Genomic DNA, 18,085 nt, shown 5'->3' with positions numbered 1-18,085 from the left:
AAATACTCTATATTTTGCCCCAAAACCTCCATGTTTTGCCAAAAAAAATCCCTACATTTAAATTTTTTTTTGCCCTGGCGAAAAGAATTTCTGGGTCCGGCACTGGTGCTATAAGTTCTCTCCCATTATTGGTTCTCTCGGATCCTCACCCACAGTGGATAACTTATGGTAAAAGCATTATAAAAGATAAATTTAAAATGATAAAATCATTATAAAATAAAATACCCCGACGTCAAACGTTTGATGTATAGCAGATTTCCTTGTACAGGTTTAAACTACCAAAATTTCAATCTTAAATGATTAAATCGTGAATAAAATATATTAAATTGAAAAGAATGAAACTTTAAATTAAAAGTTATATTATTACAAACTCTTTTAGTAAAATGGTAACCACAACACAACAACAACAACAACAACAACAACAACAACAAAACTCAATACCACATAAGTGGTGTATGGGGGAGGTGAGATGTAGACAATCCTTCCCCTATCCGAGAATTAAGACAAGTCATTTCTCCACCCAGAGTGAAAACACTCTCAAAAGTAGAGAAAGTCATCCCTCTCTCTATTCGACGGATAGAGAGATTGCTTCCGAGTGGACCTCCAGCCAATAAGTAGGAAAAAAATATTAAAAATATTAAATTAAATTAAAAATAAAATTGAGACGCCATGAAAATGGTAAAATCAAATTTTCATGGGTTTAAATTCTGCCTGAAAATTACTTTAGACTCTAAGAGTTAGTCAAGTCGCCAATAAATTGACGGTTGCTGCCGACTCAAAAACTAGAGCCGTTTCCATAAAACTGCAACCGGTGTAACGTACCTCCATAAAAACTCCTTTTATTACTTGAAGGTGGCACCTTTGTGCATATTTGAACTTGCCTACTTTGCTTTTTAGCATCTTCTTTTTTTTTTTTTTTTTTTTTATATATAGTTGCTTTATTCGCTCAAACGACTTTTGTTGGGCCTCCTCCACTTCCTTTGACTTTGCCTCATACAATTGTCTCCATCTAAACGAAACGCGCTTTTGTTTCATTCTATCAACTACGACACTAACACTCTTAGAACCAAACTGTTTTGTGTAAAAGTTCTTCCATAGCTTATCAGTAATTGGGCTAAGATCTCGCTCCTCAGTTGAATCCTCAATATGTATCAACTGATCTACAGTACAATACGGTAAAATCCGCTCTAAAAGATGTTTGTCTGTCTCTCCAACATCCCCTAGGTATCTAACGTTATCTACGGCTTTTTGAACACAAAGATCTACCAAAGAAGGGATTTTTCTTGTCAATTTTGTACCCCATTTGTCCATTGCGTAATGTCCTGATCCTGTTCTTATCTTTAAAGTACAACCCTGCGTTACTGTGGCTTAAATTGGGGGCGGCAGAAGAAGATCGGCGATCGGAATTAATCGAAAAACAGAAAAGTTTGGTTAAGCAATTGACCGGAGACAAATTTTCCGGCAAATATTTGATTGTTGTATGTCGATAACCTTTTGGTTGGTAACCACTACACATGGTTTAATATTCAATTTGAAATCGTTTGATTCGAATATTGAATCGGACCGAACTAAGCAGCGAACAAAATAAATCAAATTTTAAAAATGTCTTTCATATCAAGCTGAGGTCTTATCGTTAAATTTAAACATTCTATATAATTTGAAGTATATTTTGTCACTGCTCTAAAAAATCCTGAAAACTCCGGATTAATCCCAATTACTCTCCTTTTTTTCAAAATTCGTTTAATTAAACAGGTTAATGGATCAAAATTCGTTTAATTAAACAGGTTAAAGAAAATTGACCCTAATATACAAGTGACTAATACATTATAGATGCATACGAACCGACACCCTTTCCCTACATCCCCTTTCACGCCGAGAACCATTCCGGCAACAAAACCGGCAACAAAACCTCGGATTCCTACCTTCAAACCTAAATTTAACGATGATATTGAGGAAGGTGAGTGGATCGAATCACCAATTGGGAAAAACAACAATCAATACTATCGAGACCTCATTCGAAGATTTGGATCAGAAACTTCTTCGAGTCACTTTCCACGCTCAACAAGACATCCCACCGGAAAACCACCCAGTAAGTATCCGACTTTCCCAAATAACATTCCAATCAAAAATCGATTCCAACCCTTTCAATCGAATCAAAGCAATGAACAATCAATAATGTTTTTTAACTTTCCTGTTCATTGGAATCAATATGACCTTTTGATTTTCTTTAAAAGATATGGGAAAGTTACAGACCTCTATATTCCTCCTAAGAAAACCCTAAGGAATGGAAAATGTTTTGGTTTCGTTAGATTTGCTGATATCAGTGATTTGGATTTTCTACTTAAGCGACTTAACAGTATATATCTCGATGGAAACTGGTTACGTGCTTACAGAGCACACGACAGAAATAGAAATCTCAACAATTCGGGTCACCAATCGCCACCTATTCAGCCGCCTTTTCAACCCATTTCCGTCCCCATTTATCACGCTCATCAGAAAATAGACCCAAAATCTGGACAACCCACTCATAACCCTAAAGTTCAATACGTGCCCAAAACGCAGCCTAAAGCAAACATTCCCTCTGTCCCTTCAAACAAGAGTGACCGAAACCACACTGATTTCCCTGTCCAGAATAGCTCGAACCCTGCAAATAAACCTCGAACAGTTGAATTGGATGAAGAAGATTCAAACAAAGAGGTTCTTTCAAAAGCTATCATTGGTGAAATTCTAAACATCGACCTAATTGAGGAATTTCCTATTCTCTGCTCAGCCGAAGGGTTGTCTAAATTTAATATAAAATATTTAGGCGGACTTGAATTATGTCTTCGAGGACGAAGCTACTATTGATAACATCCTGAATAAGGAAGATCATGTCCTAAAACAATGGCTCAAAAATATTCGTCGTGTTCAAATGAAACCCTTTCAATCGGCCAGATTATCTTGGATTACAATTAAAGGTGTCCTAATAAGCTGTTGGTCCGAGAAGAATTTTAAGAAAATTGCGAGTTGGTATGGTTTGGTTCTTGATATGTACAATTGTTCCTTTAATGGTAATCAAAATTTAATAGCCGAAAAAGTGTTAGTTAAGCTTTGGGGATGAGAAAGTCTCTTAAACACCACGGTCCAGGTCAAAATCAAAGATGAAGGTATGTTCTATGTGCAGGTCATTGAAGACGTAAACGGTATTGTGGAAATAGAGATGGAGGAAGCAGATTATGTTATTGATCTATCTGACTCTAACACTAACAGTGATAATGATCAAGAATCGTCTCAGGATTTATCCGATAAAGAAATTGATAATGATTGGATGCCGGAAGACGACAACAATTTTTTCACCAGAGAAGATGAAGGATCAAAAGCGTTCGCCACTTCCGATAACTTCAATGATAATAAATGCGAAGAAAACCTACAAAATTCAAACACATCTGCTCAAGCCAATAATGATATTGGAAGTGACAAAGTTAATGACTCTTTTGTCGAGAATTCTGTAAACGAGGTAACTTCGAATAAATTTGTAAACATTGAGTCGGATGAAAGTCTTTCTGAACCCATTCCTGCTAAAGCCCACGTAGATACCCCATCTCATTCTGCCAGCCCAAATCTAACCCGTCAGCCCAACATCACTTCTATACCCGAACCTTCACCTATAAGCCCAACAGATCCAGATGATATAACGGGCTTGGCAAACCCATGTTTTAATCTAGAAGCTGAAGTCAACGAACCCAATAGAGATAATATATCTATAGATAGGACTCAACCTGTCAATATTGATGTCGATTTTGGTAGATCACTGCAAGACACTTTCAGAAAAGAATTACCTTGCAAAAAACGAAAAACTTCCAGTAAAACATCAATTGAATCGTGGACTAATATTAGAAACTGGAACGCCTCATCAAAATTCCTAAATGTTAAAAATCTAGCAAGAAGACCTAGGAAAAAACTTTCGGTTAAAAAGGCTGTCACGAAATCAGATTCATATCAAAAAAGAGAAAAAGGTGTCCAATCCTTATCGGATAACTCAATTAACTGCGAAGAAGTTGGCGAAATTCTAGGCCTGTCGAGGAAGAAGGGTACAACTAGGAACTAAGGTACCTTCTAATTTTATCGTGTTTAAAAAAAAAAAAAATTAAATATGAAGATACTGTCTTTAAATATTAGAGGGTTGGGTTATGAGGATAAAAATAAATTTAACTGGTTTAAAAAAGTTGGTTTTCAAAATAAGCCAAACGTTATTGCTTTACAAGAAACTAAAGCTGAAATAATCTCGGAGCAGTGGATAGAAAAAATTTGGGGCAATTGTGATTATCGGTATGCTTTTAAAAAATCAAATGGGAATTCGGGCGGGATTCTAACGATATGGGACCCAAATATTTTTATTGCTAACCGTGTTATTGAAAGAGAGTCCTATATTGCGTAAAAGGACAGTGGCAGGATTTAGGTACCGAGCTCATTCTAATCAACGTTTATGGTCCTCAAACCGAGAAAGATAAGAAAACTATGTGGAACGATCTTTCAGATATTTTGACATATGATGGTGCTATGTGGGTGATTTTTGGTGATTTCAATGAAGTTAGATTCGCTTACGAAAGAAAGAATACTGAATTTTGTGAAAGGAAAGCGAAAATGTTTAATGATTTTATCAAAGATAACTCTCTCCTCGATTTGCCTTTAGGTGGTAGAACGTATACTCGCATAAGTGATAACGGTACAAAATTCAGCAAGCTCGACAGGTTTCTGGTATCGGAAAATTTCATTCAACAATGGCCAAACGCGAATGTGTTGGTTCTAGATAAGAAACACACTGATCATTGCCCCCTGTTTCTTAAAGATGGGGACATCGATTTTGGGCCTAAACCGGTTAAAGTTTTCGATGAATGGTTGAAACAAAAATATTCACATGATGTCATTAATGCCGCTTGGAAGTCACCAGTCAATAGCAACAAACCCGATGTAATTTTCCGAGAAAAACTAAAGATTGTCAAGCAAGAACTTCGAAAATGGTACTCCACGTCGCATGGTAAACTAAAGGTGGAAATTGAGGAATTAACCAATGCCATCAACGATTGGGAAAAGAAAGCTGAGGTGACTAATTTAGATGAAGAACAATTAAATAAATGGATGAAAGATCGTGAATCTCTTACTAAAAAAAAAACATGCAATTAGAGATGCTCAAACAAAAAGCTAGATATAAATGGGCGTTAGAGGGAGATGAAAACAGCAAATTCTTTCACTCTTACATCCGACGCCGGCACCATAAAAACAACATCCATGGAATTAACTCCGCCGGGGTATGGACTTCTAACCCTTCAAAAATCAAAACTGAAGCTTTTAATTTTTTTCAGGGACTTTTCGAGAAAAGCAACTCTGAAGGGTGGATGCTTAATAATTGGGATGGCTCAAAAATTGAAGAAAATATGGCCAAAACTCTTGAGGTTCAATTCTCAGAATCGGAAGTGCTAGAGGCTATAAAAGGATGTGGAAGTAATAAAGCCCCAGGACCAGACGGGTTCAATATTCTTTTCTACAAAAAGTACTGGGACATCATTAAAGAAGATCTTTTAATAACTATCAATTGGTTTTGGGAATCGGGACAAATCTCAAACGGGTGCAATGCGTCTTTTATCACTCTCATCCCTAAGGTTAAGGACCCTCTCAACTTTCCCAATTATCGACCTATTAGCCTCATCGGTAGTTACTACAAAATTCCTTCAAAATTACTCGCAAACAGAATCAGGAAAATCATACCGAGGCTAATAGGTGACGAGCAAACCGCCTTTATTTCAAATAGATACATACTTGATGGCGTTTTAATTGCTCTTGAAACAATCGACGATCTCAAATATAGAAATCAAAAGAGTTTTGTCTTTAAAGTTGATTTTGAAAAAGCTTTTGATTGTCTAGATTGGGACTTCCGTTGTTCCATTATGAAATCTATGGGTTTTGGGGCCAAATGGGTAAAATGGATTCAGTCATGTCTAAAATCCACTTCTATCTCGGTCCTTGTTAATGGTTCACCGACCAACCAATTCTTCCCCAAGAGAGGTGTAAGGCAAGGAGATCCACTTTCTCCTTTCCTTTTTATAATTGCGGGTGAAGGTTTGAACCACCTCCTTAAGGTTGCAACTCTGAAAAATTTAATTAGTGGTGTTAAGGTTGGAAATGATAAGGTTGTCGTATCTCACCTTCAATACGCCAACGACACTATCATTTTTGGCAATTGGAATAAAAATGAAGTCAGGAATATTTTGAAAATTCTCAAATGTTTTGAAGAGTTATCGGGTCTTAAAATTAATCTTAATAAAAGTTGTGTGTACGGCATTGGTGCTTCTAAAGTTGAATTGAATAATATTGCCACTTGGTTCGGATGTAAAGAGGGTTCCTTCCCTTTTAACTACCTCGGCCTTCCCATTGGTGCAAATCTAAAAATTCATAAAAATTGGGCTCCTATCTTCGATAAGTTTAAAAAACGGCTATCCGATTGGAAGGCTAAAACCATTTCGTATGGTGGACGCCTAACTCTCATTAAAGCAGTCCTAAGTAATCTTCCACGATATTATTTCTCTTTGTTTAAGGCCCCGGTAAGTGTATTAAAAGATCTTGAAAAATTGCGTCGTGATTTCTTTTGGGGTGGATCTTTAGATGAGAAAAAAAATGCCTTGGTCAAATGGGATCAAATACTTTTACCTTATGAATTCGGTGGTTTAAATGTCAACTCGTTAAAACTAAAAAATCTTTCCCTTCTATCGAAATGGTGGTAGCGATTTTTAACAAATGAAAACACTTTTTGGGTACGAATTATAAAGAGTATATATGGGGTTAACGGTGGGTTAGGGTGCTTTTCTAATTTATCCTCAATTAATTTGAAAAAAAATTCGGGTCGCACTTGGTTCAACATCATTAATATCGAGCACACTCTAAATAAGTTAGGGTGTGATATTTCTAATGCCTTTGTAAAAGATGTAGGTAATGGTGATGGTACGAGTTTCTGGAGAGATAAGTGGATCGGGGATAGACCACTATGCGCTGCATTCCCGAGACTTTTTAGACTTGAGGCGGATAAAGACGCATCTATCTCTGGCCGTGTTTGCTTTTCAGATTCAGGTATCATTTTTAACTGGAGCTGGAGCACCCTTCCTAGATGGCGAGCAGCTGACGAACTTGCAACTCTTACTGCCGAAATCGAAAATTTCAAGTTTTCAAATAATCAACACCCTCGCTGGACTTGGAAATTTAACCCAAATGGTTCCTTTAGCACCGAGTCTTTAATGCATCATTTGAACTCTTTAGCCGCTACTAATCTTGGTCCTTTTACCCCCACTGTTCTAAATTCGTTGGTTCATTTGGAGGGCGAAACAAAACAAGCTCCCTGTCCGTACCGAGCTAGACAAAAAAGGCATAGATCTTGACTCCGTAAGGTGCCCGGTATGTGATGATGATGTGGAAACCCTCCTTCACTCCCTTGTGAGGTGCGCAAACTCTAATGACATATGGGATAAAATTAAACGATGGTGGAACTTAGATCAATTACACATCACAAGCTTATCGGATCTTGCAAACGTTTCTAACGCTCAGATTAGTACTAATTTTGGTTCCACTCTTTGGCAATCAGTTGTATGGATTACTAGCTATTACATTTGGTTACATCGTAATGATCAAGCTTTCGGTAAGAAGAATCTTAGCACTTCAAAAATCGTGTCTGAAATCCAATCTAAGAGTTTCGAATGGATTAATAGTCGTTGGAAGAAAGGCAATCTAGAGTGGTCTAAATGGTTAACCAATCCGAGATGGTTCGATGCTATTCACACAAAAGTTGGCATAGGTTAATTTTCAGGTTTTTTATGCCGGATTCTTTCGTTCTCTTCCTTGGCGGGGGCTAAGAGGGGTAGGGTCAAGTGCTTTGTCGCTGTTTGTTACAGTACTGCACTCTGATTCCTATTCCTGCTTGTTATTACAAGTTGCTCCCCGCCTAGGCGGATTTCGGTAGATGAAGGCTTTTCCTGAACATAAATATTAACCTGCGAGAGTATCTACAGCCTCACATTGTATAGTCTTTGTTCTTTTCTTTATAGTTGTGTTTAGCATAGCTTTTTCTTCGTGTTGTTCTTAGCATAGGCCTTTTGTATGAGTTTTCCTATATTGGTCTTCGGACCCTCCTTTGTAATTTCTTTTCTTTAATAAAAGTTTGGCTTTTCAAAAAAAAAAAAAAAAAAATGGATCAAATTCGGATTTGTTGGTCAAAGTAAAAAATAGTCAACATTTTAGCATGACTTTTACCAGAATTTTTGAGTTTTTGACTAAATGAACGATTATATTTATGTTTTTAGACAATTATTGTAAAGTTTAAGTTTATCTTTATAAGTTTCTTCTATATTTACACTTATAACTTTGAAATTATTAATGAAATATATAAAAAATATAGATTAATTTCTAAATTGCCGATTACTTAAGTAAATATTCAAATTAGTGGTATCATTAATAAATTGAGGGGGTTCTCAACTTCTCAATACCGTGTGTAAGGACAACACTTTAGTAGTGGTAAGAACCTCATTTACTTGTATGGATTTTATTTCCGTCCCATGCTCAATCTCGACGTCCACTGCTGTAAAACCATCGACTTCGTCATTCTCCAGCCACACAAATAATTCGAAGAATACATATGGTACTGCTACATCCCATGGCAGGAATCAAACTGGGAAAGTGTGCGAATATGGTGATAAGCTTGGCCTCAAATGAAAAAAAAAAGGCATCCATTCAGTAAGTTAATGTGTCACTATCTCGTTAATTATTTGTTATTTAATGAAGATTATTTCACTTAATTTACGTGGGTTCGGGAATGGTAGTAAAAAGAATAAATTCGGGGGAGTAAAAAGGCTTATCTCAAAAGAAAGGCCTTCTTTTTTGGCACTTCAAGAAGCGAAATTACATTCTGTTGATATTAATTGGATTGGAAGTTTATGGGGCTCAAATGATTGTAATTTCATTCAAAAGAAAATGGTTGGAAAATCGGGTGGTCAATTGCTGATTTGGGATACAAATGTGTTCGATGCCGAGGATGTTATTAGTTTTGATTGTGTAATTGGTATTAAGGGTAAATGGAAAGGGATCGGATGTAATGTCAATATCGCAAATGTTTATGGGCCACATGATGATACAAATAAAGTCAAGTTATGGGAAGCACTCGGTAATGTAGTGACGGGTAATGTCGAAGAATGGGTTTTATGTGGTGATTTCAATGAGGTTCGTGATAAATCCGAAAGATTCAATTGTGAGTTTATTGAATATAGAGCGAAAAGATTCAATGAATTCATAGCTGATTCAAGATTAATGGAGATTCCGTTGGGTGGTAGAAATTTTACGAGGGTTAGTGATGATGGTCTTAAATATAGTAAACTTGATAGATTCTTGGTAACCGAGAAATTCTACCAACTATGGAAGGACTTAACTGCGACTGATCTTGATAGGAGTTTTTCGGATCACTCTCCGATTGTTCTAAAGGACGAGGAGAGAAACTTTGGCCCCAAACCGTTTAAAATCTTTGATGTTTGGTTCGATGAAGAAGATGTTAATGAAGTTATCCGGGAAGCTTGGGATGTTGAGGTACCACAAATAAATAGAAAAGATTGTATTTTTAGGAATAAACTCAAAAATGTAAAAAATGCTTTGAAGTCTTGGAGTAGAAACAAGTACAATCACCTTGATGTCGAGATTGAAGTGTCAAAACTCAAGGCGCAAAACCTAGAATTGGAAGCCAAAACGAGGGTACTTTCAGAACCTGAATTGAATATGTGGCGTGATTCGAGGAAAGACTGGTTAGAAAAGGAGGCAATTAAAGTAAATATGTTAAAGCAAAATCATGTATAAATTGGATTATTGATGGAGATGAAAATACCAAGTACTTTCATTCGAGCATTCGTAGAAGGAATAATTCCAATAACATTCGTGGACTGTCCATCAATGGCTTTTGGAAAGATTCACCCAACGACATTAAAGAGGAAGTTTTCAAACACTACAAACACATTTTTGAGGAACTGGATATTGAGAGTCCTAGCCTTGAAGATCTTACGTACAAGAAACTCTCGAGTAATGAAGCCGAAAAACTGGACTGTGTTTTTGATGAAAAAGAAATTTTCGAGGCAATACAAGATTGTGGGAGTACAAAAGCTCCGGGGCCGAACGGGTTTAATTTAAGGTTTTTCAAAAAATTTTGGGAAATAATTAAAGTGGACCTTAACAGTGCTATCTCGTGGTTTTGGGAAAAATCAGAGTTTTCCAAAGGTTGTAACGCTTCATTTGTGACTCTGATTCCGCAAAAAAATGATCCAATTATCCTCAATGATTTTCGGCCGATTAGCCTCATTGGTAGCTACTACAAAATAATTGCCAAGTTACTCTCAAATCGCCTTAGGAAAGTTCTTCCATCACTTATTGGTTCGAAGCAAAGTGCATTCTTAAAAGGTAGATTCATCTTAGATGGAGCTTTAATGGTAAACGAATGTATCGACTTTATTAAACTAAAACGACAAAAAGGTATGTTATTTAAAGTCGACTTTGAAAAAGCTTTTGATTGACTGAATTGGGATTTTCCTTATGGAGGTAATGAGGTGTATGGGTTTTGGTTTCAAGTGGCGTAAGTGGATTTTTGCTTGTCTTAGCTCGGCTTCTATTTCCGTTCTCGTTAATGGTTCGCCAACTAAAGAGTTTTCATTAGAACGGGGTGTGCGACAAGGGGAACCACTATCACCTTTTTGTTCATATTAGTTACGGAAGGTCTAAACATAATGGCGAAATTGGCCATTGAAAAAAACCTCTTCAAAGGCATTGAAATCGGGAATGAAAAAATTGTGGTCTCGCATTTACAATATGCGGACGATACAATATTTTTAGGCGAATGGAGTAAGTTGAACATTGAACACTTGCAAAATCTTTTAAAATGTTTCGAGCTAACTTCCGGTCTGAAAGTTAATTTTCAAAAAAGCTGTATGTACGGGGTGGGAGTAAGCACAAATGAATTGAATGCCGTAGCAAATAGTTTCGGGTGTCAAGCGGGGCAATTCCCATTTACATATCTTGGTATACCCATTGGTTCAAAAATGAAGAAGGCAAAAGATTGGTGTGTGGTCATTGATAAATTCAAAAGTAAACTTTCGAATTGGAGAATGCGGACATTGTCATTTAGGGGTCGTCTAGTTCTTATTAAATCGGTTCTCACTAGTCTTCCGTTGTATTACTTCTATCTCTTCCGTGCTCCGCCGAGTGTCTTAAAAATACTTGAGAGCTTGAGACGTTCTTTTTTTTGGGGTGGGGGGGAATCGGGTTCAAAAATTAATTGGGTGAAATGGGATAACGTTATCACAACTTATGGGAATGGGGGGTTAAACATTGGCTCACTTAAAAGCAAAAATTTAGCTTTACTCGAAAAGTGGTGGTGGAGGTTCAAAACCGAAATCAACTCCTTTTGGGTGAAAATCATTCGTAGTATCCATGGAAATTGCGGGGGTCTATCGATGGGGAATACATCAACTAATTCCTCATCCATAGGCACTTGGGCTAACATTATTTTGGCAGGTAAATCTCTTGATGATCTAGGCATACCTTTCAGCAACTCTTTCGCAAAATCCATCGGTGACGGCTCCTCGACATCATTCTGGTCTGATATATGGCTAGGAAACATCAGTTTATGTGATCGGTTCCCTCGGTTGTTCAGGTTGGAAGCAGCAAAAGACGTGACGGTTAAGCAACGGGTCGAAAATTCTGGTGACTCGACTAGGTGGGGCTGGCATCGTGATCCATCCGGCCGTACACTAGGAGAACTTCATGCTCTCGCTGATATATTATCGGGTGTTTCTTTGAATAATAACAGTGTTGACAAGTGGAGTTGGAATTTGGATATCAATGGTTGCTTTACGGTCCGAAAACTATCTACACTTGTTGATGAAAAAATCATCGAAATTGGTAACAATCTGGTTGAAACAGCGCGCAACAACTTGATCCCCAAAAAGCTAGAAATATTTGCATGGCGGGTATTCAAGAAACGTCTCCCAGTAAGGATCGAGTTAGATAAAAGGGGTATCGACTTGCCTAGCGTTAGATGCCCTCTTTGTGACGACGGATTGGAAACAATTGATCATGCTTTAATTTTTTGCAAAGAATCCATAGAAGTTTGGTCAAGGGTTTTTAATTGGTGGGGTTTTGGTAACTTCTCTAATCTTAGTGTAAATGAAATTCTTCGTGGCCTAGCACCGGCTAATCTATCAGCTTTCGGTAAAAAGATTTGGCAGGCGGTCGAATGGGTTTGCGTTTATTTCATTTGGAAAAATCGAAACAACTTCTTATTTCTCGGAAAAAGGTGGAATGGCCCGATGGCTCTAAACGAAATTAAAACCAAATCTTTCGAGTGGATTTCCCGGAGATCGAAAGGAAAGAAATTAGATTGGCTAGATTGGTTAAGTAACCCAAATGTGTATTGTAATATATAGGTTCGAGTAGGGTTGCTTTCTTTGCAACTTAAAAATGTAATGTTCTCGTGTGTCATGGGTATCACTACCCTTGTTTTGTAACCTTCGAGTTTTCAATTATAATTGCTTGCTTTTCAAAAAATAAATAAAAATCTCGACGTCCACTACTACGCTTATTGTGACGTTTGTGGTGCCATAATCTTACCCTACCCACTACTAGTGCTTGCAGCTAGGGGTGTTCATTTTCGGATATCCGAAAATTCGGATAGTGAAAAACCCCATCCGAAATCCGAATCCGAAATTTCGGATATCCGATATCCGAAATTTCGAATTCGGATATCGGATTATCCGAATATCCGATATTTTTGAAGAACTTCGAATATTTTCGGATAATTTTCCGGATATTCGGATAATTTTCCGGATATTCGGATAATTTTCGGATATTTCGGATATTTTCGGATTTTTTCGGATTTTTTAAAAAATTTCGGATATTCGGATATCCGAATATCCGAAAATTTTAAAAACTCCATCCGATATCCGAATCCGAAAAATCGGATATCCGATTTTCGGATATCCGAATTTTCGGATATCCGATTTTTCGGATATTTTCGTATTCGGATTTCGGATTCGGATTTCGGATTCGGATATTTTGAACAACTCTACTTGCAGCAGCAACTGGTCTAAAGTCTCAACTTTGCTACCGAAGATAAATGGGATAAAATGGACAGGAACAGGACCCCATACTAGCCACGTGGTAAGTGGGCCCAATTTTACATCTGAAATAACGTTAATTTCGTCTACTTGCTATTCCTTCACAATCTATTCATAATCCGGGACATTAGACAAGCGCTAATCGGCATATTTATGTTATGAAAAATATAATTATAATAAGTCTACAACCAAAACTAAAACTTTTTTGAAAAACTAAACGTTCGTTCGTTAAAAGAATGCTTCTTTTATTAAAAAAAGAATGCAACTAATGGTTCAATGACACATATCATGTATGTCCATTTCTCATTTATCTCATGACCGTTGTAATAGTAATGGGGGACCCATATTTTAAGATCCAATACAAAAATTAAAGATGTACTAAAGTCAATCTGATTAACTCTTGCTTAGAATAATTAGACCTTTTTAACTTTTAACCTCGATGGTCGTGTTGATGGGTAGTAGTAGGGTGTTTGGCGAGAGTGCTGGTAAATTGATAAATAATGGGGTGATGTGTTGAGTAGGTGTTAGCTGGTGTGTTAACAAAATTAAAAAGGAAATTTGAATCAATCAAAAATTGCACGTCACATTTTGTTCCAGTGCTCCTTGCACGCTCGCCAGCTAGCACTTGGCTAGCACGCCATCGTTATTAGGCATGTTGGGTAACACACCAGGGAGCACGCTCCTGTTATTTAAGGTCTTATAGATATGAAATGTTCATGGAGCTACTTATATATAACCAAAGTCATTTAGAAAATGTTTTCCGTTTTTATAAAAATCTTGGGTATTTTTAGCAAAAAAATAAAAAATAAAAAAAAAATAAAAAATCATGGAGCTACTTATATATAAACCTACCACACATACCAAACCATGAACCATGAACCACGAACAAGGAACACAGAACCTGGACCAAAACTAATGTCTTGAACATCCACATAAAACTATTTAAAAGGAAAAAACATAGACAACGTAACAAGGTGGTTGTCAATTTGCCATTTCTTTAAGAATAAAATTAGCAAGCTGTATATGTAGGACATCATGCCAACCCCTCAAACAATAATATTGGTCTAACAAAGGCATCAGATTCCTCTTTATACCAACAATCATTCTGGCTTCGGTTGTTTCTATGTTTTATTAATATGTAATCATAGCTGTACAAAGAAACAGTTGACATAACAAAATAAACAAGACACTTGTGGTTTTGTTAGAAACAATCCTCTACAAATATCATCATCCACAAGACAGACCCCAAGTCACAAATCATGTATAACAAGAATTGAATTAATATATTAAAAATATAAGATTTGTGTTAGATTCAAAATATCCTAAAACCATATTGAAATCTCAAACTTTCTTGAATTACCGCTCTTCGAATACGGCAGAAGATGTCGAATCTTGAAAAAGTTTATCCCCAATACGAAGACTATGTACACAATCCCCCCAGAAATCGAACATTTCTGTATGAACGATGCTAGCATCGACAGATATAAGTCTGTGTCAACTATCTTTTGGTCATCCAAACTTTATACCAAAAACAACATTCTTGATATGGGTTTTACTCACTTTGTCTTACACAGTTTCCTGGTAACAGAAATCTGTACTTATCGGCGTTTTCTAGAAGGTGTGCAGGAAGATGAACAGCTGAATACGAATGTGGGATGGGTCCCATTTTCCCGATTATTTCCTTAAACGTGTACTCTTCGGGCAACATATCAAAGAGATCTGCACCTTTACAGATTACCTTTTGAACCCTTTTCGGGTTCAAAAATTTGTTGAACCTTACTCTATCAACATGGCTATAAGCTTTCATTTTGAAAACAAATTCACTAATCCTGCGAAAGCAGAAGCTACAATGCCAGCCTGCATCCGCCAACACAACGTCAGATTGGCGGTAATGAGCGTAGCGTGTTTTTCCCGTTTGGTATCTATGAATAGACGCCCTCCAACTATTATTATCAAGAAAAAACTCGAACGAATATAAATAATTCTTGAGACGAAGATGAAGAATCGAAGGAATATCATCACACCATCTTAAAAGATTAATCGTGTGTCTACTCGGTATCTCATCGATATCAGACATAATCAACAAATCATCATCTTGAATCCCAGCTTTTTTTAAAAGATAATCAAGCGCGAGTCTTTGATACGCTTCCTCAACAAACGGGTTCTCCCCTTTACGAGATCTCCCGGGAATTTTCCCGTACGTTAATCTTGGTTCCACGAACTTGAATTGATCGCGTTGACTTTCAAACACCAATGGCTTAGGTAACCCTGTGAAAGTTGAGTTTGATTCCAGTAATACAAACTCTGTAACATAAGGGTACAACTCATGCCATCTTATAGTAAGAAGGTCCACTTCATTACTAAACAAAACCGCATCAAAAACACGCCTAGGGAACTCACGCGTACCCCATCCATGAAGCCTGCAAAGATTATGCATCGAGACGTTTTCGTGATAGTAATGTGGGATTTCGTGAAACGGTTTTGGTGGTTTTTCCCATAATGGGCGTAAAAAGTACGATATTTTCTGCCCGTGTATAAACAAACCGAGGACCACGGTTGGGACTAAAACGAACAAAAAGACAAGTGTCTTCAAATCTAACCCGCGAAAAATACAGCGTACTCTTGACATTGTTGTAGATCTTCCTGAATCCTGCAAAATCATTTGTACATTTTGGTTAGATATTGAAATTGACAAAAAGTTTACAAATTTCTAAATTTGGGCTATAATCATTTAATTCCTGAAAAGGGATCACAAAATATCAATATCACTAAAAGTATACTAACCTAAAATTATTTGCAGATATATGTACAACAAAATAACATACTAAACGTTCTTTTATTTAAAAAAAGGTACAAACTTTGAGAACCCTTTACTTAAACTCAAAATCCCCATTAATCACAAAGTGTCAAAATTACATTTTTGTAGTTGGATTTTGATTTTTCAACAGAAATTTACATTTACAAATACAATACCAAAAAGAACCCTAATTTCACAGCACCAAAACTCAAGAGAAATATATAAACTTAATAAAGAACAAAAATCAAGATATATCAATCACAAAATCTGATTTAATTAGCAGGAATCATTTGAATAAAATTACCTCATTGCAAACATCACCGCATATATCATCTGATTTTTTAGAACAGTAACGAGATCCACCTTCTGCCATCAAATAAACTTTATCAAGAAACTTTGATAGACTAATCATCGCCATTTTCAAATTTCTAAATTCCCAATTAATCAATCAATTACACACACAATACGTGAAATTGAGAGTATTCTGATAGCACAAATAACAATAGTAACTGGGTGTGGTTGGTTTGATTGAATTATAAAGAAATTAAATTACAGATGGGATTGAAAGAACATAGGGGATATGGAAATTGGCTGTCGTGAGGTGTTATTGAATAAACGTTATAGGGAGCTGATGGTATATGTATGTATGTATGTATATATTGAATAAAAAGGCGTGGGTGTTTATGTGTTAATTATATGTGATTATGTGATGTGGGTTTTAATGGACACTCATTTTACAAGGAAGCCGTTTCTTTTGTCGTCTACCTCAACCCATTTTTATAGATGCGGAGGTCTAACAATACTGTTTTGCAGAGTATTCATTTTTTAATTATTATTACCAAATTATTAGATTATTATAGGTATTTCTATTTAATATTTATAGTTATCTATATATTTATAATATATTTATATTTATATTTTATTTATATGACTGATAATTCATACATCATCAATTTTTTATAAATATATCATCACCCAATATTTGAGTCATTCTGACGGTCACATGCATGTAGGAAGGTCGTCGACTATATACTAAAAAGACTACGTTTACAAGATATGCCGAAAGCTACTCGCTTATATTCTTGTTAGGAGAGGGGAGTCTATAGGTCGTAGTAGTTCGCAAATCTCTCTAACTAACATATAAGGTTGGAGAACTCGGATCTCGAGAAGATCTCGTTTGGACATTTTTGGGGAGATCTCGGCATATCGGAAAAATCTCGGAGAGATCTCGGAAGTTGACTTTTAAGTTTTTTAGTATATATATATATATATATATATATATATATATATATATATATATATATATATATATAGTGGTAGGATCAAGAGGGAAGTAACCAATCGGGGGAAGCAAATTCTTTTTTTTTCTTTTCGTTTTTTGAAAAAACTTTGTTCACGAACATTATAGATTGGATGAAAATATGAACATTTATTAACGACACGTTGTGATAAATATTTTTATTTTGGAGGAAAAACGCTCGAAGAAGTAATATATAACATTTATCATGTTTTTCGAGCGTATGTTGAGGTTTTAGATATTAGGGTTTAGATATTAGGGTTTATAGGGTTTAGATATTAGGGTTTATAAATTTAGGGTTTAGGGTTTAGATTTAGGGTTTAGATTTAGGATTTAGATTGAGTTTTTAACACGAACGGTTTAGAGTTTTAGGGTTTAGGGTTTAGGGTTTGGTGTTTTGGGTTTATTCCCCTAAACCCTAAAACTCTAAATCGGGCTAAATTTTACTTCACAAAACATGGAGAAAAAAAAAACGTTCACATTCTTCACGAACAATATTATCTTGAATGTTATTTTTGTCGATCGTTTCCCACCTAAATAATAACATTCATCACGAAGTGTCTTTTCTAAATGTTCATATTTTCGTGTGATCTTGATGCCGGAAAAAAAAATTCAAAAAAAAAAAACGATTTTTTTTTTGCTTCCCCCCGCTTCCCCCCGATTGGTTACTTCCCCATTGATCGTGCCTATATATATATATATATGTATGTATATATATATATATATATATATATATGTATATATATATATGTATGTGTGTGTGTGTGTGTTTTTTTTACATTTTTACGAGAATTTACAAGAAATTTCGAGAAATGAATGAGAAAA

The 18,085-nt window shown here is 36.0% G+C and overlaps 2 protein-coding genes across 2 annotated transcripts; one reads left to right on the top strand and one right to left on the bottom strand.

Annotated features, from left to right (window-relative positions):
- Positions 1-4,497: 4,497 nt before the first annotated feature.
- LOC139842367 (uncharacterized) lies at positions 4,498-5,163 on the top strand. The gene has a single exon (XM_071832514.1). It carries the CDS (start codon positions 4,498-4,500, stop codon positions 5,161-5,163), a length of 666 nt encoding a protein of 221 aa, XP_071688615.1.
- Positions 5,164-14,277: 9,114 nt separating this feature from the next.
- On the bottom strand, positions 14,278-16,594 carry LOC139844626 (uncharacterized). Its single transcript, XM_071834858.1, has 2 exons — positions 16,268-16,594; positions 14,278-15,816 (listed from the first exon to the last, which is right to left on the bottom strand). Exons 1-2 carry the CDS (start codon positions 16,379-16,381, stop codon positions 14,719-14,721), a joined length of 1,212 nt encoding a protein of 403 aa, XP_071690959.1. The 5' UTR covers positions 16,382-16,594; the 3' UTR covers positions 14,278-14,718.
- Between the last annotated feature and the right edge of the window lie 1,491 nt (positions 16,595-18,085).

The sequence above is a fragment of the Rutidosis leptorrhynchoides genome, chromosome 4, assembly GCF_046630445.1.
Source record: "Rutidosis leptorrhynchoides isolate AG116_Rl617_1_P2 chromosome 4, CSIRO_AGI_Rlap_v1, whole genome shotgun sequence".
Taxonomy (NCBI): domain Eukaryota; kingdom Viridiplantae; phylum Streptophyta; class Magnoliopsida; order Asterales; family Asteraceae; genus Rutidosis; species Rutidosis leptorrhynchoides.
This window is presented reverse-complemented; position numbering and strand designations above follow the sequence as displayed.